The sequence below is a fragment of the Brachycentrus maculatus genome, unplaced genomic scaffold (assembly GCF_059751285.1).
Source record: "Brachycentrus maculatus isolate JH-2025_06_01 unplaced genomic scaffold, ASM5975128v1 h1tg000408l, whole genome shotgun sequence".
Lineage (NCBI taxonomy): Eukaryota > Metazoa > Arthropoda > Insecta > Trichoptera > Brachycentridae > Brachycentrus > Brachycentrus maculatus.
In genome coordinates this window covers 373,161-401,137 of record NW_028281157.1, presented here as the reverse complement: position 1 = coordinate 401,137, position 27,977 = coordinate 373,161, and the positions used below count along the sequence as shown (strand labels likewise).

The 27,977-nt window shown below is 33.0% G+C and overlaps 2 protein-coding genes across 6 annotated transcripts in view; one reads left to right on the top strand and one right to left on the bottom strand.

Annotated features, from left to right (window-relative positions):
- Positions 1–36: 36 nt before the first annotated feature.
- Positions 37–5,865, bottom strand: LOC148302797 (putative Golgi apparatus membrane protein-like protein CG5021). Of its 4 annotated transcripts, none has more exons than XM_088270995.1 (5): positions 5,770–5,865; positions 5,406–5,482; positions 4,447–4,681; positions 3,453–3,578; positions 37–2,445 (listed from the first exon to the last, which is right to left on the bottom strand). In XM_088270995.1, exons 1-5 carry the CDS (start codon positions 5,782–5,784, stop codon positions 2,251–2,253), a joined length of 648 nt encoding a protein of 215 aa, XP_088127121.1. In that variant the 5' UTR covers positions 5,785–5,865; the 3' UTR covers positions 37–2,250. The 4 variants fall into 4 exon arrangements, with proteins under 4 accessions (XP_088127121.1, XP_088127122.1, XP_088127123.1 ...); XM_088270996.1 differs by having other exon boundaries at positions 3,453–3,566; positions 5,770–5,864; XM_088270997.1 differs by having other exon boundaries at positions 5,406–5,470; positions 5,770–5,839.
- Positions 5,866–5,946: 81 nt separating this feature from the next.
- LOC148302796 (E3 ubiquitin-protein ligase ZNRF1) overlaps positions 5,947–27,977 on the top strand; it is a 170,348-nt gene continuing 148,317 nt past the window's right edge. Inside the window, exon 1 of one of the 2 annotated variants that reach the window (XM_088271000.1) lies at positions 5,947–6,466. In XM_088271000.1, the coding sequence (XP_088127126.1) occupies positions 6,100–6,466 (367 nt within the window). In that variant the 5' untranslated portion in view covers positions 5,947–6,099. Of the gene's footprint in view, positions 6,479–27,977 lie in introns of both variants that reach the window. The other variant, XM_088270999.1, reaches the window with a different exon arrangement.

Here is a 27,977-nt window from a genome sequence, read left to right as displayed (position 1 = left end):
AATAAAAAAATTAAGGGAATGAATAAACACATTTAATTTGTTGTACATGTACTTTATTTGGAATAAAAATTTAAAGAATATGAGAATTTCTCACAAGCAGAGTATCTGCATTTCTTTCATTTACAGGAACCAAATAAACCTACGACTTTGGTTTTACATAAAATATTCATACAGTCAAAATTATGGCATTGAAATAAAGAGGAATCACAAAGTCATTGTGAGGGAAAAAAAGGAAAATACTTTAGATTACAATCGGTAATTAATCCGAAAAGAGACACCAAGTAAATAAATATAATTTAACATTCATCGTAATTTAAAAAATTAATATGAGAGTAAAGCTTTTAATGAAAAAATCAAGAGGAATCAGTTAAAAATCTTTTTTGAAATACACAAAAAAAAACTGTTATATTATGATAGTGTCTGTGACAGTATAGAGCTGATATTTAGTCAAATTAACTTAAATTTGTTAAATGAAAGTTATGTAATAGTATCTAGTGATCCTTGAAAAATTTATATTTTATATTTTCCTAAATCAAGGTTGCTTCTTTTACAAGGCATCAGGTTCCCACCTCAAAGGATGTCCACTCCTGACAATTTGTCAGCAGTTCTCGTTTTGGGACGCGGTCATGACTTGGAAGAATAAAGCTGGCGGCTGAAAGAAGAGCCTGGAGGCATTTGAACATAGAGAATGGATATGAATGAATGAGTTTCTATTCCAAAGGGTTGATAATGCCTTAACTAGTGTAGTAGTGTAGACAGTACAGATGGACATATTTCATGTATTTGTATAAATATTTTTTTTTTAAAAAAACACACAAAAATTAAACACTTTACATATGAATGTTGTTTTAGGAAAGTGAAAATCAAAAATAAAAGGATATTTACTATAATATTTTTAGCCAGAAAATAAATTAATATAAAAAATCTTACATCTTTAAGGAAGATATAAAGAATTGAATAGTCTATTCTTAAAATCCCAACAAGAAGGTTTAATCGCAATGTCAAGAATGACATCATTGCAAGTAAGTGTAACTTGGAATCAATATGCGTTGGCAATGCCTTGTTTCGAAGCGGGAATTGAAAAAAATAATATATTTTTGCACTAGTTCTAACAGCATCGAAACCAACGCATACTTGTATTGATGTAAAATATTGTCAATGTACTAAAATGCTGTTTTTTGAACAAATTTCACAAATAAATATTAAGAATGAAAATATCAATTCTTCGAGTTAATAAAAATTCAAAGAGTAATAATAACCTCTTGAGAACAGAAGGGTGTCCATAAATAAATATTCAATAAGTTCCGGTAAACATTTTTACATATTTCGATAGACACATAGATACTTCCAAGAGATAAAAATGAATTAATTTATTTTCTCAAAATAAATGCAGCTCACATATCGCTCACTCCTTTCAAGAACGTCATAAATTTAAAATCGTCAATTTTCAGTTGTGCATGTTTTCGGAATGCCCAGAAAATGTACTATATTCCAGCAAAAGCGGCATATTTTTAACTTAATATTTACCCGCTAGAGGGCAGAAAGTGTTGTTTTTGCATTTTGAAGAAAAGGTATTGTTTAATTATTTTCTTAAATATACTAAATATTTTTCAAATGGAGAAAAATCTTTTAGGTTTTACCTAAAAAGATCTGTTGCACAGTAAAAAGTTCAATAAGTGGCTTGATATTTATTTTTAATACATTGTGTTATATTTTTGAACTTTAAAAACCTTCTCCTGAAAAATCAAGTTTTTTATTTACGACGTTCTTGAAAGGAGTGAGCAATATGTTCCTATGAAGAAAAAAAGAAGAAATGTCATAAGATAAATATTCTACTAACAAATCGAATCTATACAATACAAAGAAACACCACTTTAATATGGCAAGGCTCAACAGAAAGTTAATACAAATCGATTGATCACTAGGGGTATATTGTCAACAAATTACATACATATGTATACAACAAAACGTAACCAAGTTTTTGATTGGTATATCTCTGTTTATAAAACTCATATATACCCCTGGTTGACTATCAAAATACAGCAAATAGTTTAAGATTTAACTTAACAAAAATAAATATTTGTTTAAACAATCAATAATTGGAATATATTCAGTAGCATAATTAATACTAACATAACCTAAAATACTTAATTGCATAAAAGATTATAATACAAGAATTTATATAAATATAATCATGTTAGCATAAATCACATCATTCACCAAGAATTTTACTAGGTGGATAAAAAATAACTAAATAATTCCAGTCGGTTTGCTTGTTGTGGGCTGGGCTGGTTTAGGTGACATAAAGGTAGCTGCATTTTGGAAGATCTGCTGTTTGACAAAGTCAGACGTGACTGAAGAAAGGTTTTCTTTTGTTCCAAACTTGCATTTAACATATCCGTACAAATTTGCTCCGTTAAGGGTGAGGGCTATCATCACTAAGAGCTAGAAATAAATTATCACAATATTAGAGATATTTTTACATGAACAATTAAAATAGGATTGAATACAATTTACACCAAAGAGTTTTTAAAACAATACATATTCTTAACATACTGAGCTATTTTAACAAATTTTACAAAGCCCTATTCGTAGTATATCATTGCATTTTTTTTTCTTAACATAGTAAGTCAAAATATGATAACTACATACATAATATAGTTTGTGGTATAGCACTAAGACAGAATATTTGTTTTTTTAAATATAAATCAAAAACTCCCATGTACACTCATCGTAGGCCAAAAAATACAATTTCATAAAAGAATTCAAATATTTTGTCTGGAGGATTTGTAATGTGTTGTCAGAGATTTCCATCCAAGTAATTGCAATTTCGTTGTACAGGTTGAAACTAAAGATATAAAAAGCAACATCGGATTTTTTTTTCAAACATCTTAATTGTCGATTTGTGGCTTAAAATAAAATATATAGGAGGGTTCGACATATATATTTATAAAATATTTATTTATTTAGAGGTTTCCAAAAGATTTTTCAAAATTTGCTCAAACAGATTTTTTTTAAGATTCAACAGTAATATTAATGATTCCAGACAGATTTACTTTTAAATATAAGCATTAAATTTTAAGCATGCCGACCAATTTTTTTTTTTTATATTTCTAGTATTTTTTCATGTTAAAATTAAAATAATCAGTAAAAAACAACATGTTAATTTGACTAATAAGTACATTTGCTATTGATAATATAATAATTAAATATGTAAAAGAGTTATTAAATAATATGTCAAAAAAATTATGTGATATTAATATAACTTCAAACTAGTAGGAATGAGAAATAGAAAAAATGTGTGGAGAGCAATTTTCATGAAGTCGTAAAGATAAAAACTGATTATGATGAATCAAAACTGTGTGTTTTGTAGCTAAAAATTTTTTTTTTTTTATTTATCATTATTTGTGTCTTGTAGACATTTAAAAACAAACAAAAAACATAATACTCACCAGCCATTTGAATTTTAGACCAAAGAGAGCGATTATGAAGAAAATTCCCCAAACAGCTGGACACAGGATGAGTCCTAGCCAGAACATGCGGCTCTCAGATGGGTTCACCCGCCCCTGTGGGGAGCCCTATTAGTTATGTTAGCTTTCATCAACAAAAATAATAGCAAAATGTAACAAGGATTAGCTTAAGTCTTGATTAAGTTTGAAAAAAATTATGACCACACAGGAAAAACACACAACTCATTCAGTTTACACAGGTTGAATAAACAAATCAAAATTAATTTCATTTTTCATTCAAACCCTCATCCTCACCCGTTGGTACATAGGGCACTGCATCATATAAATACAGTGTTATCTTGATCATTAACACATGAAGGGAAGGTGATCAGCTCTCCGTTTCAAGTACCAGTCCAGGGCAACATTGAATAAATATTAGAGTGAAAAAATCACTTGTATTTATCTGGACCTCCTCCCCTCCAGGAATTGAACCTGGGACCTCCAGTGGGTTAGCCGAGCGTGCTTACGCTACGGAGGCGGACAAGATGAAAATTAAAATAAATTAAATAATTTTGAGTTTCGTTAAAAACAAAACATCATTTGATAATTATCTACTGATCATCTTAGTGGATTTAACCCACCACATTGCCTTTATTTTATTATGAAATATTGAAAACTTTCAATAGCATCAAAATATTTTTTTTTTAAATTCCATCTCTATATCGTAGTCATACAGGAGAAAGTGACCAAGTGCATTTTTTACATGATCATTGACTATTTGATATCTTACTAGCTTAATATTGTCCTGAAAAAAATCCCAAAGGATTTTAAACTTGGAAGTTTGATACATTGATTTGTTTAAAATGACTGCATTAATGTTTATTTTCTTGCCAAGCAAAAGTAACTTAAATGACCCTCCTGAACATTTTACGTTTTGTTGGTCACTTTCACCTGTACGATATATTGAGAACTATTTTATACAACGAAATATGATTACCTTCCTGGCTTCGAATACCCAATGCGATCGCCCATCGTCATCAACGTAGTTCCACCAGCGTAGTCCCACCAGAAGTCTTCCAGTTATATTCTTGACGGTCCAGAAGTCTGCAGATAGCAGCAGGATGACACACACGAAACTGGCTATGAAGGAGTCGGAGAACCATCCACAGAGAATGTAGATGACTATGGCGGAGCATCGGAATACAAGATGAAAGAATACAATGTACGGGTGACTAAAATCAAATAAAATTATTTCCAAATATGTTAGTGAAATTTGTTGGCAGAAGATATTATAATAATTCATAAATTGATGCCCTAGCACACAAATATACTGACTGCAAAAAAGGGCTTTTCTTCATTTATTTGAACATTATTTTAATAGTCGTTACTTAGATAAATAATCATTATCGAAGAATAAATACGACAACTCTGTTTCTCTGATTATCATGTTGAACTTTTATTTTTTCTTCTGGAAAAGTTGTTATTAGTCCAATAGAAGAAATCTAAGTACAATAGTTTTTGATTTTCTTTCAATGGGTGATTTCCTTAGCAGTTTAGTGAGAAGTCCGGTAGGATCAATATCAAAATTTGAACCTAAAACACAGCAACTTCAACTATTTACCGTTTTAAAAACTCTACTTTTTTTGACTTGGAAAAGCAAGCATATCATTTTGATTCAATATTTTGATCAGGTGGGAATCGTTTGGTGTAAAATTTAATCCGGCTTAGGTCATATTTCTAAAGTTACATGCAAGTTGTACCCTATTTTATGATGAAGAGGTTTTAAAAAAAATTGTGAACCATTCCCATTTAAAAATATATAATTAGTCAACCGCTTTTATAGGGTTCATAGTTTTTTTTCGTGTTAACATCTGTATAATTTCCGTGAGAATTTGGAATTAGAGAACTGCCAGTACTAACTTATAAAATAGTGAAAATACGGAATGGGTTACATACGTGAATTGCTTATCGGCCAAATCCTCTTCCCCGAAAGCCACGGTGTCATCATCTAGAAGCGGCACCTGCGGTACACCCTGTTTTCAATAACGAGAAAAAGGGAAAGCGTTAAGCGAAAAAGCAAAAGCGTTATTATTATTTGCGAAAATAATAAATTCTAGGCAAAATAAATGTACACATCACCAACGGTTGGCTATACTGGAGAAACGTCAGTGACACAAAACTACTAAATGCGATTAAACAACGGCAAAATGTGAACATCTACGACTAAATTAGTTATAACATGTTAAAATTTGTTTCTATTACATAGTACACATATTGAAAATTGTATTTTTATATCAGAAATAAAACGAAGAAACCTTACCGTGACAGAAGCCATAGTGCTTTAACGAACTGAAGTAAGCAACGAGCGACGACCGCTAGACTGCCATCTGTCAGATGTAGTATGTAAAATCCATACGGCCAGTGGTGCTGTATTTAGTATTTACATTCCACTTGTACGTACTTCAGTGCCGACGATCAGCCGTCATTTTTCTTTATCGTCTCGGCCATTTGTTTCTGTGCAAAATGTCGCCTTCTGTCAAGGGCGGTATTTTAACGCGAAATTCATGAGTTCCGTCGACAACATTGTACATTTTCGAGCGGAATTGACATCCACGTCTTGTTTATATGTGAATATAAATCGAGTTTTGTGATGGGTGCTAAAGCGAGCACTGCAAACGGCGGGCAGAGTCCGAGGACCAGAACTTTTTCGACGAGCTCTAGTTCCGAAGTCGTCGCGGGGAGCACGGGCTTCAGTCTGCTGAGGGCCATCCCGGGCGTCCAGGTGTCCAGCGACAGGCAGCGGGCCCGCTCGCTGTCGTCCGTGCCCGACCTGCACGCGTCGCACGAGGCGATCGCGATCCCCGCGAACTCGCAGAGCTACGATGTGTCGGCCGGCGCCAGCCCCGAGACGGACTCCAGCTCGGCCGAGGAGGCGGCTGCGGTTCCGGGGGGCTCGCTGGCGCTGGGTCGAGTATACGCGGCGCATTCGCTGCCTTCCCACATCTGGTCCTTGAACGGTATGTTCCCAAGTACGTATAGCATCAATATTATTAAACATCCTTACTTCTTAAGCGAATGTCTCCCCTTCGTCGGCTCTATCGACTGTCACTCGCAGTCTCAATTAGATAATGATCAATAACAAAACAATAAGACGAACTACTATACTTCCTTATCAAATAAATTGATTGTAAATAAATGACGTCATGGTATGTGATTATCACCGTGTGTTTACATTTGTGCACACGTTTGCCGCATTCGAGCTGTAGCCATCATCGTGCGTAGTAAGATATTTAAAGGCTATGTTCCGAGAAATAGCGCTTATTCGCGTCATAATCCTGTTTTTTTTTGTATATATGAAAAAATATTGCGAACGCAATAAGTCATTTTGAGTTATGAATATCAACCGAAGGTTACACGTTACATAACGGTGACGAGCTAACAAGATGATAAGACCCGTGACAAATAAACACAGAATCGACGAAATATCCGTGCATGGTACTACTGCTTTGAGCAAATATTTATGCGAGTACATCATCGTGAATTTCTGCGGCAGCTAACGAGAATACCTAATAATATACGACGATAGAACATGTATGCCAAAATACTGTTCTTAATAATAATAAAGATAAATATGTTTGATTCAAAAATATCTGAAGGGGTTGGAAATGTATTGAAAAATAATGAGTGCTTACAGAATACATAATTAGCCCCCAAGCATGCATACGTTTTCCGAATCGGTACCACTTTGGAGTTGGAAAACTTTGTACCACGCAGTTCGTTTTTTTTCCGAAGGGAAAATCTTCGGAACTCGTATACATGCTTTCGCCCTTATGTTAATGGTATGCGGAAGGTCGCTTCGTAAAAAAATTGAGGGATTTATTAAGCGTTCCTCCTACCTTCCCTTGGATCATCGTGTGAAGTAGGCAAGACCCTGAATTTCTCAATGTGGCCAAAATACTACATTACAGAAGCCTAAATACAGCTTCGTACAGAAAAATCGCCGTATGAAAAATATATAAAAAATATAAAAAAATAAAACCCTTATCCGCACCCCAATGTTGCATAGGGCACTGCGTCATATAAACGCAGTGTTATCTTGATCGTTTACACATGAAGGAAAGGTGATCAGCCTTCCGCTTCAGGTACCAGTCCAGGGTGATATTGAATAAATATTACAGTGAAAAAATCACTCATATTTATTTTACCCCCCTTGGGAATCGAACTCGGGACCTCCAGAACGGTAGCCGAGCGTGCTGACCATTACACTACGGAGGCGGACAAATCAAATTTCCGGAAAAATAGAATGTGGAGGTAGAGGATTATTTGTAGTGGTTCGATTCCCAGAGGGATCATAATAAATATAAGTGTTATTTCACTCTAATATTTATTTAATATTACCCTGGACTGGTACCTGAATCTTAGGATTGATCCCCTTCCCTTCATATACCATATTGTAAAATGATTAACGACCAACTTAACATTTCATAAATTAGATGTAGTGGATAGCGGATAAGGGTCAGTGGTAATAGTAGGTATTATTATATTATTGTGTTACTTTACATGAAAATACCGATTTTCTATGAATTTTATTTTCCGTTCAAAATGCAACATAATTTGGTAGCTTTGTTAATAACAACCTTTTTGTATACCTACGGCTTCTTTAAGCCACGAAAGCCGCGTTCGTTTCCGTATACAGTATTATGTTATTGAAATTTTGTCAAAGAATACTGTACAATGATATTTACAATATTTTCTAATACACATTTATTATATGTGCTGTTATTATATAATCGTGGTTTTAATGTTTTCTCAATATTTGTTTGACTCTGATACAAAGCATGTACAGAGTGGCACAAAATTGATCACCCTATCGGAGGATGTTATAATTTTTGCTAATGGCGACGTACGTCAATCATATTTGACACTTATGAACTAGACAGCTGTAATATACAAACAAATTGATAAAATGAGCACAAATGTGTATCGGCACTGGCGGCAGCCACTTGTTGGGAATCATCTTTTCCACTTGACAAAAAAAATATTATGCCCATATAAAGATATCCATCACTCAATTTTTAATTTTATATTTAGAAAAAAGTCACTCAAAAACATAATTGGATGATTGATCTTGCGCCACTCCGAATCTGTAAATTGCAGCTGTTTAATTCACAAACAGCTCACTCCTTTCAAGAACGTCATAAATCAAAAAACTTGATTTTTGAGGAGAACGTTTTTAAAGTTTAAAAATATAATGCAATGTATTAAAAATAAATATCAAGCCACTTATTGTACTTTTTACTGTGCAACAGATCTTTTTATGTAAAACCTGAAGGTTTTTTCTCCATTTGAAAAATATTTAGTATATTTAGAAAAATAAATAAACAATACCTTTTCTTCAAAATGCAAAAACAACACTTTCTGCCCTGTAGCGGGTAAATATTAAGATAAAAATATGTCTCTTTTGCTGGGATATAGTACATTTTCTGGGCATTCCGAAAACATGCACAACTAAGAATTGACGATTTTTGATTTATAACGTTCTTGAAAGGAGTGAGCGAAATGTCAAATATGATTGACGTACGACGCCATTTGCAAAAGATATAACATCTTCCGATAGGGTGGTCAATTTTATGCCATCCTGTATTAGCATTTTCGTGTACCTTAATAATAATACTACATACATATACGAGCAAAAAAAGAAGTAATATTCCACATTAAGTTGTTGACCATGAGATTGGCGGTTTGGCGATGAATATATTATACTAAATATGTGAACAAAAATAAACTATCTAACAAAAATGTTTTCCTCTCTATCTTGTAGGTTATTTTTCTGAAATGTTGAGGTGATTTGTAATTAGTATTTCAAAATTACATCCTATCTGTAGAAGAAGGGTTTCTGACAGGAATATTATTATTATTTTTTTAAATATTTTTTTGGAGCAGTTACTTTGAAAAGACAAATATTGATTTATACACCACACATTGCTTTCGTTTAATTAGCAATTAAGATATCGCTTTATCAACCCATTAAATTGAATTGTGCACCTTGGGATGCAAAAGAGAATACATCTGCATTTCACATCTCATTGTATTGGAAACCATTTCGGAATCAATTATTATTTATTTTAAAATTCAAAACAATAATACTTCTTGTCGCTGATAATGACTTTTAAAAACCTTTCCACGAAAGGTAAACTGGCAGTACACAACGGAGTCCTGGTTCCAACCCTAATGTATGGAAGTGAAGCATGTAGTTGGCAAAAGAAGGATGAAAGTAAACTGAATGCAGTTGAAATGCGATCTCTCAGGTGAATGTGCTGCAAAACGATGTATGATAGATTTTCGAATGGTGAAATAAGGTTTGAACGTAAAGCTGAGATAAGCATTATCGATAAAATTTTAAAAAAAGGTGTGTTGAGATGGTTTCGACATGTGGAACGAATGAGTGAGGAAAGAACGGGAAAAGAAGTTTATGAGGCGAATGTAGTTGAAAAAAGCAGCATAGGAAGACTTGGGATGATCAGGTATGTCAAATACTTGAAAGCGGTCAGGAGTCGAAATAATCGGTGGATATGTATGAGGAGATACATGAACGTGGAAGAGGCGAAGAACAGTTTTGCAAACACAAAGTATTGTGGCGTTCTATTCTCTCTGCCTACCTGTGATGGTTAGTTAGTAGTGTAATGGGGTAACACCAGCTCCAGAGCTCGAGGAAGAACTCCATCCGAGTAGAGCTTCGTATGACGGTATGGCTTAAGTTCAAAAGGTTATTTATGAATAGAAAACATTTTGCATTTAAATAATATATTTCATTGCTAAAGACTCGTCATAACAACCGAATTACTTGTAATATAACCTACTGAACTTTGACATTAACGTTTAGAAATTTCCTTTAACCTTTTCATGGCCGCAAATAAATTACGCCGCAGTGCTCAACAGGCCAAGTATTTTTTTGAAAAAAAAAAGTTGTCTAAAGATTTTTTTTTTGTTGTTTTTATTGAATTATAATTTACTTACCAAATATTATATCCCGCATCGATTGTTAGAGTTTTATTCTTGAAGTTAAACCAGTTTCAAATTTTCAGGGTTGTCACACTAAGTCGCACACGCAAGTTTTTATTAAATTTAATATTAACACACAACTATTATTTATCAATGGAATATTTTAAAATAATAAGAAAAACACAAAAAAATTGAGCAAAATAAAAACCCCTGGCGTTCAAAACAATCGATTAAAATAATCAATATTTCAAGTGGTTTGAGTGGTAGCCCTAATGACATCTGTCAACTGTCAGCTGAAAGTGATACCGATAAATCACTTAAAAGTATTTAAAAACTTTATAAAATATTTTGTGACAACTTCAACTGATGGCAATGTATGTTCCGTTTTTGACAGATTGTCAATATGAGTTAAAACTGCGGAGTAATACGTCATCAAAAGTACTGACGAGATATCTCGTCTCTGGCCATACGGGCACTCCGCCATTTGCCGAGATATCTCGTCTCTGGCAACCATCGGGTTAACAAGCACAATCATTTGAAAGTATGATTTTTCCGATTTCCTTTGTGTACATTTGTTGTAGCTCTTTGTCATCGAGTCTTCCTTACAAATTACAGAGTAGGAATTTATTTCAAGCTCTTTGTATTCATACTGCGTATTTCCTCATTACTGCTAACATTATGTGGATAAAGTTGAATATCATCATTAGGGCTAACGTAAAGTCCATCGAAATGAAATCACAGCCAACCATTCATTCCCATACTTTTATTTTCATCCCTATATAACGAATTAATGATGCTACTATGCATTTTTCGTAGCAGAATATTTTAATATCATTTTGATATAAATCTTATATAAACCACTAATAGCCATTAATAATACTACTTACTTGACTATTCGTCGGCAGTTCTCGTCAGAACTTCGGGACGCGGATCTGACTTGGGAGGATGCAAGGGAACTGGCAGCCGACAGAAAGCCTGGAGACAGTTTGTGGACTCCATATGCTCCACCTAGGGAGCGGATATGGTTTTAATTAATTACTTAACAATGTTATGTTGTTCAAAATCTTCAAACACTTATCCGCTCCCCAATGGTGCATAGGGCACTGCATCATATAAACGCAGTGTTATCTTGATCGTTTACACATGAATGAAAGGTGATCAGCCCTCCGCTTCAGGTACCAGTCCAGGGTAATATTGAAAAAATATTGGGGTAAAAAAATCACGTATATTTAATTGACTACTGGAATTCGAACCCGGGACCTCTAAAACGGTAGCCAAACGTACTGACTGTTACACTACGGAGGCGTACAAAATATAAAAATATCGTTGTTACATTCATAAAAATATTTTTTTGGAAACAACTGTATATTTTATTATTTATTTAAGTTCGTGTACATTACAGCACAATGGATACATAAGCAGGCTTATTACTATGGTTCAGAATCTTCCAGCCGACGAATACAGTATTGTATGAATGTTTTCGGTTTGTACTATTTCCATTATGATTGGTAATTGGGCAAATAGTGCTTACAAAAGGAATTTGATGTAAAAAGTATACAAAAATAACAATTGGTAAACAAATTTAGTCATTTCATGCTTGCTGTGAAGAAAATTAACAAAAAGGGACCAGGAAGGAGAGGTAAGGATTCTATGAGTATGAAGTAATGTTTCGTATGATTCTTGAATGTTATTAATTAAAGAAAGTATAGTTTTCATTTGGAAATTAGTTGATTATAAAGTCTAGCAGTTTGCATACAATATATTTCGTATGTAATGTACCTCTTTGAAAAAACGTATTGATCTTAAGTTACCTTACTATCGTTTTTAATTACTTTTTTAATTGCCACAGATAATTGTAAAATTCCAAGCATTTCATGTTTTTAATTATCATTCAATTTACATAAAATCTTAACGATTGAAATTTTATCGTGTTGATTTTCTTTTACGTCTTTAAGTTTATACTATCGCTGGAGACCAATTTACTCTGTTTATCTAGATAATTCGTTTGCGTAATTGTTTAACAGTGTACTTGAAAAATATTTGCATTGCCCTTGATTTTAAAATTATATCAGTGCGACAGTTCAAATAGTCAAAGTTCACCACGTCGTATCTCGCTTATAAATATTCGTGCACTTATAAAAATCAGAAGTATGAATAGTCTTGTTGTATTTGTTTTTATGTATCTGCTAGTAATAAATTATTAAATTCTTATACATACATATCACCCCATGATTCCATATGAGACATTCATTTTACGGTAAACATTTTCTCTGTATTTTAAATGTTTTCAACCTAGATATTTCGGTATGTTTCTCTCTGATCTATTAAATTAACTTCCTTGATGTATCTCAGCCTTTTAACTTGGCTCTTAAGAACCTCGGCCTTATCAGACATAGAACATAAACCTATGTGTATAGTATTCGCAATGAAATATTCATGTACTTTTTTCCCAAGTCCGAAGGTTTTCCGTGTAAGAAAGCGTTCAGGTCCAATTTTGCCAAATTACAGACTACAGCATGCTAAGGATTGTAAAGGCCAGTTACCAAATGGAGGCGCTAATCAAATAAATTGCAAACTAACTAACTAACTATCCCTTCTGTAAGGGTAGGCAGAGAGGAACACACCACTCTCTTTTCGTCCATTTTAAGGTCTTTCATATTATTCATTCCAAATAGACATCCACCGATTATACTGACTTGATTTATTTCTTATTATTTTTTGATATCTCATCAAAGATGAAGAAGAATATGGAAGTCTGGGCATTTACGGGGCTTACGACCGTCATAGGCTGGTTTAAGTGATCACTTTACACACGTGTAACATTCACCAATTCTACCCATTATTGACAACCACACTACTCAAATTCTTGGAAGTTCTACATATATATATGAACCAATTTAGAAACCTTGTTCATGAATCACTAGAACTTCACTAGAGACATCTATTGGTGAGATGTAAAGAAGCTTTTTACTAAGCAGAAACTCTTATATTAGTATGTGAGATCCGAATCCTGGATTATAATCACACAGATGAGAAACGCCAGAAAATACCATTTTCATTTTTATTATTAAGCTTATAATTTGACCAGATAATTTATTTACAACATTTTGAGTGTGTCCAAATACTTGTTCACAAAATCTGGATTATCTAACTTTTTTTCTGTTTAGATAATCCAGATTTTGTGAACAAGTATTTGGACACATTCAAAATGTTGTAAACAAATTATCTGGTCAAATTATAAGCTTAATAATAAAAATGAAAATGGTATTTTCTGGCGTTTCTCATGTGTGTGATTATAATCCAGGATTCGGATCTCACATACTAATATAAGAGTTTCTGCTTAGTAAAAAGCTTCTTTACATCTCACCAATAGATGTCTCTAGTGAAGTTCTAGTGATTCATGAACAAGGTTTCTAAATTGGTTCATATATATATGTAGAACTTCCAAGAATTTGAGTAGTGTGGTTGTCAATAATGGGTAGAATTGGTGAATGTTACACGTGTGTAAAGTGATCACTTAAACCAGCCTATGACGGTCGTAAGCCCCGTAAATGCCCAGACTTCCATATTCTTCTTCATCTTTGATGAGATATCAAAAAATAATATGAAAATAACTCCTGTAATTGGAGATAATCCAGATTTTGTGAACAAGTATTTGGACACACTCAAAATGATTTATTTCTGTCTGTTTGATGATTATTCAAAGGCTTTCTTGATTTCTTCATCAAACCATATTATCCTCGTGAATTTGTTTTATCGTTCTTACCTCGCTTAATCGTTCCGCATGGTCAAATCCCATCTAAAAATACATACCTTTCTTGATTTTATTCATTATCCTTCTTACCTCAACCTTGCATTTTTCCTTCTAACCCATCTTTTCTTCAACAAATGTATTTTTGCGTTGGATTATATATACATCGGATGACTATAAAATATGTATTATTGTCAATAGTAAATTGATAATTTGATCAGGCTAAAAATCTTCCACTTTTTCCTGTTCCTTATTTTATTGTTTTCCTTATTTACACCGTAATTATTTTTATACTGTAGATATGTAAAATCTGTAATCCTATTATATTGTATGCCCACGCATAGGCAGTCTGTAGGTGAGATTTTTTTATTTATATCATAAACAAATGTAAATACTGAAATGTTTTATAAAACTATACTGTGAACAAAAACATTTCTTTCAGTTTACATTACTGTTATTTGCGTAATGTAATTTGATTAATTAAGAATCCAAATCTGGACTTGAAACTCGCAAACAAAAATACGAAATGTAGAGGACTCTGGATGGGGTGGGTGTTTAATACCAATCCATACATACCCTCTAGGGCTGCCATATTTTCTCGAGATCACATTGGGACATTTTCACTAAAATGTCGATGGTTTTTTTCTTGTAAACGGAGGAGGGGATGGAGAATTTACTCTTTCTTTAGGTTTTCAGGGGTTTTCAGGATAGAAATAATTTGTGAGGGTGGATATTTTCGCTTGTATTTATTTTCAGTTTTCTGTTTTTTAACGACTTCCAATACTCCTAAAATTATATTCGACGAAAGGGTGGAGTTTTCGCTCCATTGTTTTCAGATTTTCAGATTTTTTTATAACCATAAAATTTCTTAAATTTCAAAGACGTATAGACACTAACAATGACTACGTCTTGTTCTGACGTATCGGGTCGAATGGCAACTCTATGCTACACTTATATAATTCTCAGAATTAACACTTGTTTAAATTTACAATGGTGCTATACTAAACAAAGAAAACCGCTTTCTTTGTATAACATTTCATTATTTAAGTTTATGCTTAATTTCTGCCATTAATCAATATCTTCTTAAGTATTCTGGTATCCTCGTAATACGCACGTATCACGTGTGTTACGTCCTGATTCGTAATCGATCTTCATTGTGTCAATCATCGGAGTTCACATGGCGATAACCTGTGGCATATGTGAGTATCTTTGTGTAGGAGACTTATTGTTTCAATAATACACGACCAATAATTATATAACATCACGTAATAGGTTTAAATGTATAATCGATAAATATATACACATATTTTTACTAGAAATATTTGTTTACTTTGATATTTACAAATATGTGCTAATATTTTAATATTAAGACCGAGGAAAACTTGGCACAATCAGGTATGTCTATTACTTGAAAGCGGCCGGGTCAGGAGTTCAAATAATCGGCGGGTATGTATGAAGAGATGCATGATTGTAGGAGAGGCGAAGAATGTTTGCAAAGATAGGGTGATATGACGTTCTATTCTCTCTGCCTGCCCCTGCGGGGAAGCGGCGTGATGGTTAGTTGGTTAGTTTGTTCAACATTTTAATATTATTTTTAAGTAAGCTTAAGCGGCTTGTGTTTGAAAATGGGAATCAAGTTATGGCAGAGTGGTATTATACCAAGCGTTCGCTACGCTAATCACCCGACTCTTAATTTTATTTACAAATATAATCCACTATCTAACCTTGTAGGCTAAGGCTGTATAGCATTGCGTGTCGATTGTACTTAAAAAATATTAATAATGTATTGTAAATATTATGTACATCGATTTCACTTAAATATTAGTTTCATGGATAACTGCTTATATAGTTAGGTACATTAAAAAAAAACATATAATTTATACAGTGGTTGCAAAATTTTGCAGTTTTCATAAGAAACTGATTTAAAAAATTATTTAGACCAAGCATTGAATTTTTTAGCTATTTTTACCCGGCTCAACCCCTCTGAATTCAATAAAATTATTTGAGACCGCTCAGTTTCACTCAAATCAAGATTTTTTGGCATTTTAATATAAAAATAATGAAGGTTTAAATGAAAAGTACAAAAAAAGTACTTTATTACTGATGAAATAACTGGAGAGCAATGTTTCACGTATAAAACTGACCCTTGAAAGTAGTAAAAAGAGAGTTTTTGAATAAACCACACCCCTAACTGTCGTAGGTCGGGATAACAGGGAATAAGAAATAGGTTAAATTCATCAAAATACGAAACAATCCGAAAAGATTGCAAGAATTTATATTTAAAGACATAAACCAATTCTGTAGGGGGTGCCTAATACATTTGGTCACCAATGTATAATAATGGTATATTTATTATTCTTGTCTTTTTTGGCTAGATTTATCGTTTAATTCAGATTTCAATGTCAATGGTACATCAAAATACAAGCCGAAATTGAAAAAATATCTTCGCATATACGAGTACATCGCTATGATTTTAAACAGTTTGTATTTTTGTTCCCGTCATATCGCTCACTCCTTTCAAGAACGTCATAAATCATAAAACTTGATTTTTCAGAAGCACGTTTTTAAAGTTTAAAAATATAATACAATGTATTAAAAATAAATATCAACCCACTTATTGAACTTTTTACTGTGCAATAGATCTTTTTAGGTAAAACTTGAATTTTTTTTCTCGATTTGAAAAATATTTAGTAAATTTAAAAAAATAATTAAACAATTCCTTTTCTTCAAAATGCAAAAACAACACTTTCTGCCCTGTAGCGGGTAAATATAAAGTTAAAAATATACCGCTTTTGCAGGGATATTGTACATTTTCTGGGCATTCAGAAAACGTGCACAACTGAAAATTGACGATTTTTGATTTATGACGTTCTTGAAAGGAGTGAGCGATATGCCAACGTCATAATTGATGATTTTTAACACCTCTCATTGGTCGACGAGTACGCGTGACGTGGACATAAATAATCACTGTCGTAAGCAATCGAGACATGGCGTTGTAAAATATGCGTTTAAAATCAGTTTTGGTTTTTATGTTTTTATTTTTTCTACGCATTTCAGAAAATATTCGGCCTAAAATTGAATTTTAAGCATTCTTGAATTTTAAGCGTGCGTAAGAAAATTTCTTATTTTTTCATTTTGACATCTCAGTATAGATGAAGAAGAATATGAATGTCTGGGTATTTACACGGCTTAATACCTGTCATAGGCTGGTTAAGGATCACTTTATACACGTGTAACATTACCGTTATGGGTATGGAATTGACAACCACACGACTCATTTTTTTGGAAATCATACGTATACATACATTCGACGTTTTATTTTCACACATGTACATCTATGATCAAATTTTAGATAGCAGTGAACGTACCCATTCTACCTTTTTATACATATTTCAGCAGTACAAATTAGTCACATTAAAAATATTTTGTATCCAATGTAAATACATATTTACAACATTTTGAGTGTGTCCAAATACTTGTTCACAAAATCTGGATTATCTCCAATTACAGGAGTTATTTTCATATTATTTTTTGACATCTCATCAAAGATGAAGAAGAATATGGAAGTCTGGGCAATTACGGGGCTGACGACCCTCATAAATAAATTAAATTATCTTGTCAAATTATAAGCTTAAATAATAAAAATGAAAATGATATTTTCTGGCGTTTCTCATGTATATGATTATAATCCGAGATTCGGACCTCACATACTTATAAAAGAGTTTCTTCTCAATAAAAAGCTTCTTTTCATCTCACCAATAGATGTCTCTAGTGAAGTTCTATTGATTCAAGAATAATGTTTCAAAATTGGTTAAACTATATAGAACTTCCAAGAATTCGAGTAGTGTGGTTGTCAATATTGGGTAAAATTGGTGAATGTTACACGTGAGTAAGTGATCACTTAAACCAGCTTATGACGGTCGTCAGCCCCGTAAATGCCCAGACTTCCATATTCTTCTTCATCTTTGATGAAGAATATAAATGTTTATATTCTTCATCAATCACCGGATAAGGGTTTTATTATTAAATTAAAACTATGTACTGTCTTCTGCTTCTACTGCTTCTAATATTATATCTCGATATTGGATTTAACGAATTTCATCATATCAAATATTCATTTCATTTTGTGATGGAATCGTGGTTTCAACATTGAAATTCTATGCTTAGTATTGATTTTTGCATTTCAATGCATTTTGAAAGAGAGAGAGGGAGAGTTGTTTAGATAAATATAACCGATATTGCATTAAAATTTCACTTAATTAAAAATAATTATTATAATAATAAATAATAATAAAACCCTTATCCGCACCTCAATGGTGCATAGGGCACTGCGTCATATAAACGCAGTGTTATCTTGATCGTTTACACATGAAGGAAAGGTGATCAGCCCTCCGCTTCAGGTACCAGTCCAGGGTAATATTGAATAAATATGACAGTGAAAAAATCACTTATATTTATTTTACCCCCCTTGGGAATCGAACCCGGAACCTCCAGAACGGTAGCCGAGCGTGCTGACCATTACACTACGGAGGCGGACAGTAATTATTACTTTGCTTATTTCAAAAGAAATCAATAAATTTTTACAAACAAAAGCTTTAAGACACTAGACTCTTGCCTTGATGTACGTAATTTTGTCTAAAAACTTGATTATTTTGGTATTAAGTTGTATAAAGGATATTTTTATTGCAGTTCACTATATAATGTATGAAAAATTCTTTATTTATTGTTTCGGCATTCACTTTGTAGTAAGACATGATGAAATTCTAAATGACAACACTTGTTTTTTACCACTTGGGTTTTATATATAAACTATATATAGTATTAACATAGTCAGACCTGGAGGTGGAAGCATCTGTTGCTTTCGAAACTAGTCGTTAAAATAAAATGAATATAACTCAAGTGGTAATAACCAACTGTTGTCATTTGCAATTTTATGTAAATTATGATGAATAACACCTTACAACATTTTGAGTGTTTTCAAATACTTGTCCACAAAATCTGGATTATCTCCAACTACAGGAGTTATATTCATATTATTTTTTGACATCTCATCAAAGATGAAGAGGAATATGGAAGTCTGGGCATTTACGGGGCTGGCGTTTCTCATGTGTGTGATTATTATCCATCATTCGGACCTCACATACGAATAAAAGAGTTTCTGCTCAATAAAAAACTTCTTTTCATCTCACCAATAGATGTCTCTAGTGAAGTTTTAGTGATTCAAGAATAATGTTTTAAAATTGGTTCATATATATAGAACTTCCAAGAATTTGTATAGTGTGGTTGTAATAATGGGTAGAATTGGTGAATGTTATACGTGTGTATTGGTATTAAGTGATCACTTAAACCAGCCTATGACGGTCTTCAGCCCCGTAAATGCCTAGACTTCCATATTCTTCTTCACCTTTGAAGAGATGTCAAAAAATAATATGAAAATAACAGCTTATTTCAATGCTATTATCATTTTATATTATAATATTACAGCGTTGTAAAGGTACTCGATTTATTTTATTATTATTACAATCATACAAAGTAGCGGATGGTGAGAGATTTTATTCGCGACTTGTGGAAAACCTTCCGATACAGAAAACCCACAAGCGTGTAATATTATGCTATCAGCCGATCTCGTTGTGTGCAAATCGAAAAGTCAATGCACCGAATTTAGCTTAATGCGTAGTTATTCTTGTACTAATTTATTCCTCTTATCGGTCGGCAGCTAAGACGATAGATGAACTCATCACATCGTGCATATTTTTTTACAATAATTATCTACAACTGGTTTCGTCTTGACGAAAATCTTTGCGCTCCCCGAGAGGCCATTTCGTCACAAAATAAACCTTTAAGAAACACGTTTATTTGAATATAGATTCTTGTGCGCGAAAACGGGTTTCGGCCGCTGTGTTAATGACCTTGTGACTGGCAAAGTGCATCCAAATAGGACAAGTGGACCGACCCGACGAACCCGGGAAGCGTCCGCGATGGGATGCCCCGTGCATTTCCCGAGAAATCCGCACGGACGGGAATAGAATCGCGTCTTGCGTGAGTGTATTTTGGATCGGGCCGATATAGCTTCCTCGCGTGTCCGACACCGCCAGGGACGTCGCGCGTCGGACGCTAATCGATCATTTCATTTTCGCGTAGCATATTCGCACTTTTCAAAAAATATATACCTACTTTTTCATCCCCTGCTAATATTGAAATATATTTTTTAATGAGTTTATAATTTCATTAATTGATTCGGCGGTCACTTTGTGGTAAAATTTATCCATTTTTAATTTAAGTTTTACTTAGTAATTATATAACATCAAACGGTGTTTGAAAATGATGCGGAATCCATCGAAACACGTGTCACAATAGAATTTAAGAAACAGTGGTATTTACTAAGTAAAACATAAATTAAAAATGTGCTTATAATCACAACAATTTTACTATGTCCAAATACTTATTCACAAATCTGGGTTTTCTCCAGTTAGGAGTTATTTTTACATCTTTTAACAGATGAAGAAGAATATGTAAATCTGGGTAATTACAGGGCCTATGACCTGTCATAGGCTGGTTAAGTGATCTCATTATACACGTTCTTGAGCCCTGTAGACTTCCATTTTCTTCTTCATCTATGTTAAGATGTCTAAAAATGGATTTATTGTCATTCACTCATTATGAACTGTTTTATTCCTAATTTCATGGAAGAGTTTATAGTTAAAATTCATAATAAATCTGCTTTTGTAAAGCTGAAAATTTACGATTTCGTACCGACTTTTTTAGAGGTTTTTAAAAATCTAAAATAATCCCAATTTATGTTTCCTTTTGTAGCTTTTAATTAATAGAATTAGGTTAAATATAAAAATGCTTCATGATTTTTTTATATTGAAATATAGCTAAAAGTATAGCTGAAGCCCAAGTCAAACAAAAACCTTTTCACCAAAATGAAGATTAGTGAATATCCCTGTTAAAAAAAATTAATTTTATCTCGATAACGTTATTTTTGTTTCTGCGTTTTATTTCTAAACCTTTAAGTACATTTCCAGTACGTAGAAAATTTGCCTCCGTGGGTAGCGTTTTGTTCGAGTCCTGAAAGTCCTAAAATAAAACAGGTAATAAGAAAATGGAATCGAGAAAAATCTTTCCCTTTAATACGAGATACGATGGATTTTTACAAAAAAAGTCTTTGGAAAATATGGCTACCTTAAACTGACAGCTGAACGTCGACCCTCATTTTCTTTCAGACAATTTCCGAAGAGAAGTTTTTCGTCGATTAAAAAAAAACTGTTTATCGCATAGGATAAATGTTTTTGCTTTGAAATGTGTTGTCAATATTTAACATCTGTTCGAATGTTTATTTTATTTAGTGACGTGTGTGCACAAATCTATTTCTGAACTGTCGTCTGTAATGCAATATCAAATCCAGGTTGAAATTGTTCTACTCCGTCTGGCTTTCGGTAAAGTCTTTCGTTAAAATAATTTAAGGAATACTTTGTACATTAATAATTATCTGAAATAAGGAACACAAATTATAGTCAATACTTTGCTAACGAATATATCTAATTTATTACAAATGGTGATGCATAATATATTACGTAATAATATTCTTAAGTCGAATCATGATTATCTTTAGATTTATTATATTAATATTAATAATAATTTTTCAATGATAATCAACCAATCAAACCCTTATCCGCACCCCAATGGTGCATAGGGCACTGCGTCATAAAAACGCAGTGTTATCTTGATCGTTTACACATGAAGGAAAGGTGATCAGCCCTCCGCTTCAGATACCAGTCCAGGGTAATATTGAATAAATATGGCAGTGAAAAAATCACTTATATTTATTTTACCCCCTTTGGGAATCGAACCCGGGACCTCCAGAACGGTAGCCAAGCGTGCTGACCATTACACTACGGAGGCGGACAAATTGTCCGGAGGCGGATTATATTAGGGAGCATTAAATTACCAAATGACGACAGAATATAGATATTCGCCACGCGTTCGTTACTTGAATATAAATTTTTTAACCAATGTAAAATTCTCAGAAAAAATAATTTTCCATCAAATTATACGTTAGCTGGGGCATTCTTATACCGGAATTTTACCGTACTTAGTTGCAATGTAATAACCATTGATTACAAGCGTCTTTATTATTTTTTCAACATAATTACTCAATATTTATTTATGTAATAATAAACAAAGATGAATGAAGCTTTGTTTTACTTGAAACTAAAAAATAGTAGGATAATTTTTTTTAATATATCTACTGTCGTTTCGTACATCCTTGATACGCTCTGCCTGAACTCCTGACATTTTGAATGTAATCGGTCCAATTAAATGTCAAATTTAAAACAGTATTTGATGTGTATCAATATTTTTCTGGCTTTATACATCAAAAGTTTTTTTCCTCATTTTTATTTTATTTTGTTTTGATCATACGAGTTATATCGCGGAGATTTCTAATTTTTTGCCAACCGTTTTTTTATCCAAACGTTTACTACATCTACATACACAAGTTAATGCAACGTTCTCGATTATTTTCGAAAACTATTATAAATATTTATTTATTTTTTAATCTTATTCACTTGCGCGTTAAATCTTACTATCTACGTTAAATCTAGGTCGATTCATTGTTGTTTAAAGTAATAATTTAAAATCAACTTAAAATGTTTTATTTTTAAACTAATCCGACAGTAAAACGTTGCTTTGTCACTATAAATTATGAAGATTATTTTGTGGTTTAAACTGTATTATAAAAATATTTTTTATGTACACAAGATGATCAACATACTCCGTCTACGTTTATGTTTTTTCTCCTCCAAATTTAGGACTTATCGCAAAAGTTACAACGTTGCGCGCTCTGTCAGAGCTACCAGGAAAGTAGGCCGTCGGAAAGCTCGCGTGGCGGGTCACCGCCGCGGAAACTCTTAGGGAAATCGTCATCGGTTTTTACGCGAGCGCAAAGTCTGTCGGCTGGCGGCCCCCACCCTCCGGTCTCCTCCGTCGGGGCCATCGATCGCCACCTCTCCTCCCTCCTGGTCGCCGGGTCGGCAGATTAGTTCCGACGCCGCGCAGCAAACCGTCCTCCTCAGCCAACGCGAGTATCACAGTATCTGCGGCCAGTCCGTTATCCTCCGCGACCGTTGCACTCCTGGTATTACTCTCACAAAGTACGCCCTCTTTGTTTCTCCACTAACGTTATTTTGTTTTATTTTACCGTTCTAGTCTTCCCCGCTCTATTTGTGTTTGTTTTATTGGAAATTTATTTTAATTTGTCAGTGCTTATTAATAAAATTAAGCTTTAATTCATGCGTTGGTCAGTTTGGCCATTTGTAAATATGCCATTGTTAATATAAAAGTTTGTTTAAATTTCCACACTTTCGTCATTCGACTTCATGTAGTATTTCGCACAGAGGAATGTTTAGTAACCGCAAATATATTTTCAAAAACGAGGGTTTTAACATATTTTTTTCGAAATTTCAATGATGTTTTTATAATTATAAAAAATACAAAAAAATGTCTAAACTCTCTTGCTATTCTTTTTCTCTGCCTACATATCAACAAATATATTAAAATTATTCATCTTGTACACTAAAAAGTGTCTGATTTTATTTTATCTGTATGCTTTGTTTATGAAAATTAAAGGACTACTTTTCTTTGTGTTTTTTTGTATTCCATTTAAATGTCCGTATTTTACGTCTCGTATAAATAATAGTTTCTATTAAGCATAAAGAACACTTTCTACCTCCCACACAGCTCTGAGCGTTGCTTTTTTTAAGGATAGCCTTGTAATATATTTTGAACCAAAGCACTTAACAGCTATTTGCTCTGATTGTTGTTGGAATAATTTAAACCTCTTTAAAGGGTCGGTGTTTGGATTGTTTTATATCTTTAAGTCCTAACAGCTTTTACCGCTTATGCAAATAATTTGACGCTTTTTTCCTCGAATTTCTTGTACTTTTCATTTATTCCTCTTGAGATTATTCTCGAGTGAATGAGTGAACGATAAAGTTTTTCATTTTCATGCTTGCTCCAGAAATAAATTTGAATATTCTTACCGACGTAAAATTGATGAGACTTCACTCGGAGTCTAGCCATCATTACCGTCACTCAACTTCATATTTAGGGCACATTATTCGATCCATATAGAGGTATGTTTGTATTTATTTCATCATACATTCGTACTTTCGTGCCATTCTTTGCGATTTAGTTCCTGTATAAATGTTGAATAAATACCTAACAAGAATATTATAACAAGTCTCTGTCCTTGTATTTCTGTGAACTAACGATTTCTTTGTAGTTAATTTAAACTCGTTAAAATTAAGTGTGTTGCTTTGGAATATTAATTACTTATGTGTGTTTTTATTGCCTTGCAAAATAATTTCACTAGTTTTTATTCCTAGAAACTTCAAATATGTAAATCCCTATTGGATTTTACAATTAACTAAGTATTAAACTTCTCTCAATCATTCTGGTGACTCTAAACAGTAAAATTATGCTAAAGGCTATGTAAATGAAAGTTGTATGCATTTTGCATGTTTTTTTTAAAATTATTAATATGTTTCTACTCATTCAGTAATTTAATCATACGCATATTTATCAAACAAAATTGTCCCTATTATAAATAACTTTAATTCTAATTTGAAGTTGGCATTAACTGATTGCTATATAACCGAACATTAGCGTGGCGTGGGTCGTTGAATTAAGTTGACAACGTTACTTACGAGTATGTATAAATATCCGCGTTCAATCTCGTCTCTTGACTGAGCTAATGAGAGCTTACATACATTTCAATTTATTATATGCCAATGCTGAGTTCCTATCTAACTCCACAATGTTTCCTCATTTCTTTCTATATATTTTCCAGGAAGCGATTTACTTAATGTACATATATTCGTTTGATTATAACCTGTATTCTGACAAATTGAAATTATGTACAATCTTGTATGTCAATATGAGACATTTTTTGTTTATTCGGTCGTGTAATAACATATCGTCCTACTAACGTTTCGGTTACCCTTGCAAAATTCTTATTCGGGGTACATAATTACGTAACTCGAAGAAGACTCCTACAATTGTGTCCAAAGGGATGTACCTGTTCAACCCCATAAAATGCGTGTTTTACTAACCGTTGGCGTAAAAACGTTCATATGTGATATGGTATGTTGTTTAATTTTTGCTTACATTCGGCTTGATTAATACCTCGTGCAATGAAAGCTTTATTTGTGTGCCGGCTTACACATAACGTAACATGAGACCCGTTAACAACCTTTTTAGTAATTATATTTATCTGAATCTAAAATCTATCACCAAAATAATGTTCTCCGGGTTACGTCAAAGGCCCTAATGTGAATGTCGAATCATATTAGTTAGTTTCTGTAAGAGAATACAATCATTTCTTGCAATATTTTTTTCTCCCGATATTTAGTTTTCTATTAGCACTTTAAAAATTATAAATGTAATTTAATTTGGTTCTATTCTTACTAGAGTCACTGGCTCCCTGGGAATTTCTTTCTCCACAAAAAAACGTATGTTGCTCCTAGCAAAAATACTGCCTTTTAAACACAATAATATCCAGGATATATTTTTAAAGCCTTAGATATAAAAGTATATATTTATTAACAACATTTTGAGTGTGTCCAAATACTCGTTCACAAATCTGGATTATCTCCAATTATAGGAGTTATTTTTCATATTATTTTTTGACATCTCATCAAAGATGAAGAAGAATATGGAAGTCTACAGCCATATATATGGAAGTGGGCGTTTACAGCCTATAACGGTCGTCAGCCCCGTTAATGCCCAGACTTCCATGTTCTTCTTCATCTTTGATGAGATGTCAAAAAATAATATATATGTTTTTTGTACAATAGTTTTTTTTCAAGCCTCCACTCGATTTTGGCTGTAACAAACAAAATACATTGTAATCAACAATACAATAGTTAATTTTTTTTTCTTTGTTTCGCATTTGGAGCCCTAAGGCTTGGGTTCACTCGATGGAAACGATCCTGTTGGTTGCCTAACAAACAAAAGTCTAATTGGCCAAATTTACAGATTCGTCCCTTTGACATCAACTGGAACGATATTGTTTAATAACGTAACTTCGACCAAAGCAGTTTGGGTCTACGTTTATTTACTTTATGCTTTGATATATGTAGATATCTCACCACACTCGACAAGTACTTGATACCTATTAATGAAATACCTTGATTGGAAATACGTCATTTGAATCCTGACAAAGTCCCCTTCTAGATTAAATTTGTAACGTAAGGAACAATCAACAAATAGAACAATTTGAATGAAACAATCGTTAAAGTTCACTTTTATGTGCTAAACATCACATTTTTTTATTGGTCAAAAAATTATGTAATATATACGTAACATCGAATTTTTAAAAGTACGTGATCCAACTTATCACGTACACACCATCATCATTTGAGCAGGAATAAAATGAGTTTTACATTTTTATTTTATATCAATTAAAATAAAGTTGCTACATGCACCGAAGTTGTTTTATTTTACATCAGTTACAATTATTTTTGTTAAATAATAACCCTCACACACGTCTATTTTATTTCACACTTTTCTTGAAATGTTTACAAGATTGGGTAAATAATATTTTACTTAAAAAAATGAATGCATCAGACAATAAAAACTAACAAAACTCCCCATCTTTTAACCTTTTCTCTGCCAAACTGATGTGAGGCTAGCGAAACTTGGTATTTTAGGTGTTTATTTTATTTTCATGTAACAAATCCTCGTAAAAATGATTGGATACCCAAATCATTGAACACCGTGATTTTTTCTTATACAATAATATCAATATTTGTGTTCTTGTGATATACACAAATATTTCAATTGAATACTATTTGCAGGTCAGCCTTAGCGACTTGTTAGACAAAAGGAGTCGAGTCATAGCATAGTGGTGTCGAGTCTAAAAACACTGAATCTGTGAATCTAAACACGGTACCGCAACTCTTAGCTTACCAATTAAAGATGTCGCTGATTATATAAAATAAAATAAAAAGTATTATAGCTTATTATATTTGCATTGTGTGCGCGGTTATGGCCGTTTATGGCAGAGAACTGGTTAAAGTAGGTAAAAAATAATGCAGTCGTTTGAATGTTACGTCACTGGCTGTGGAATTCACCCTTACTAACAAAAATGTCGAGATTGTCACGTGACTTATCGTGTTTGTATGTAACATACAGCCGTCCGCCATGTATAGACGCTACCCGACCTACTACTCGAGGGTGTCCTCCTCGGCCCTCCTGGCCTCCTCGGCCTCGTACAGGAGCCGGCTGAGCGTGCTGCCCGCTGCAGGCTTGCCCGTTGCCGCCTCCACCCCTGCCCCAGCAGCCTCGGACAAAGGTACCCGGATTCAAACACAAGCCGCTCTTCGACTTTCTGCACTCCTGGTTATCGGAAAAAATGCGTTTTTGTGCCAACTTTGTGAAGATGACAAAATTGAGAATACGTCATTCTTTACTGTATTTTTTTTTCCAATATCATTGAATCAAGTAGGTGACCACGTCTAGGATCTCAAAATTATACCAACCGCGACAAAGCATTGAAATCATAATGCGGTTCAGTTAAAATTAAAAAGATTATTTAATGATTTACGTTTAATTAGTAGAACTCCATTTTAATTTATATATTAAATGTCAAAATCAAACACCGATTTTTTGAGTCTACTAAATTGTATTTTATTGATAAGAAAACATAAAAATAAAAATTTTGACAATTGTTTCGCCTTGTGTTTTTAACAATAAAATACAATTTAGTAGAC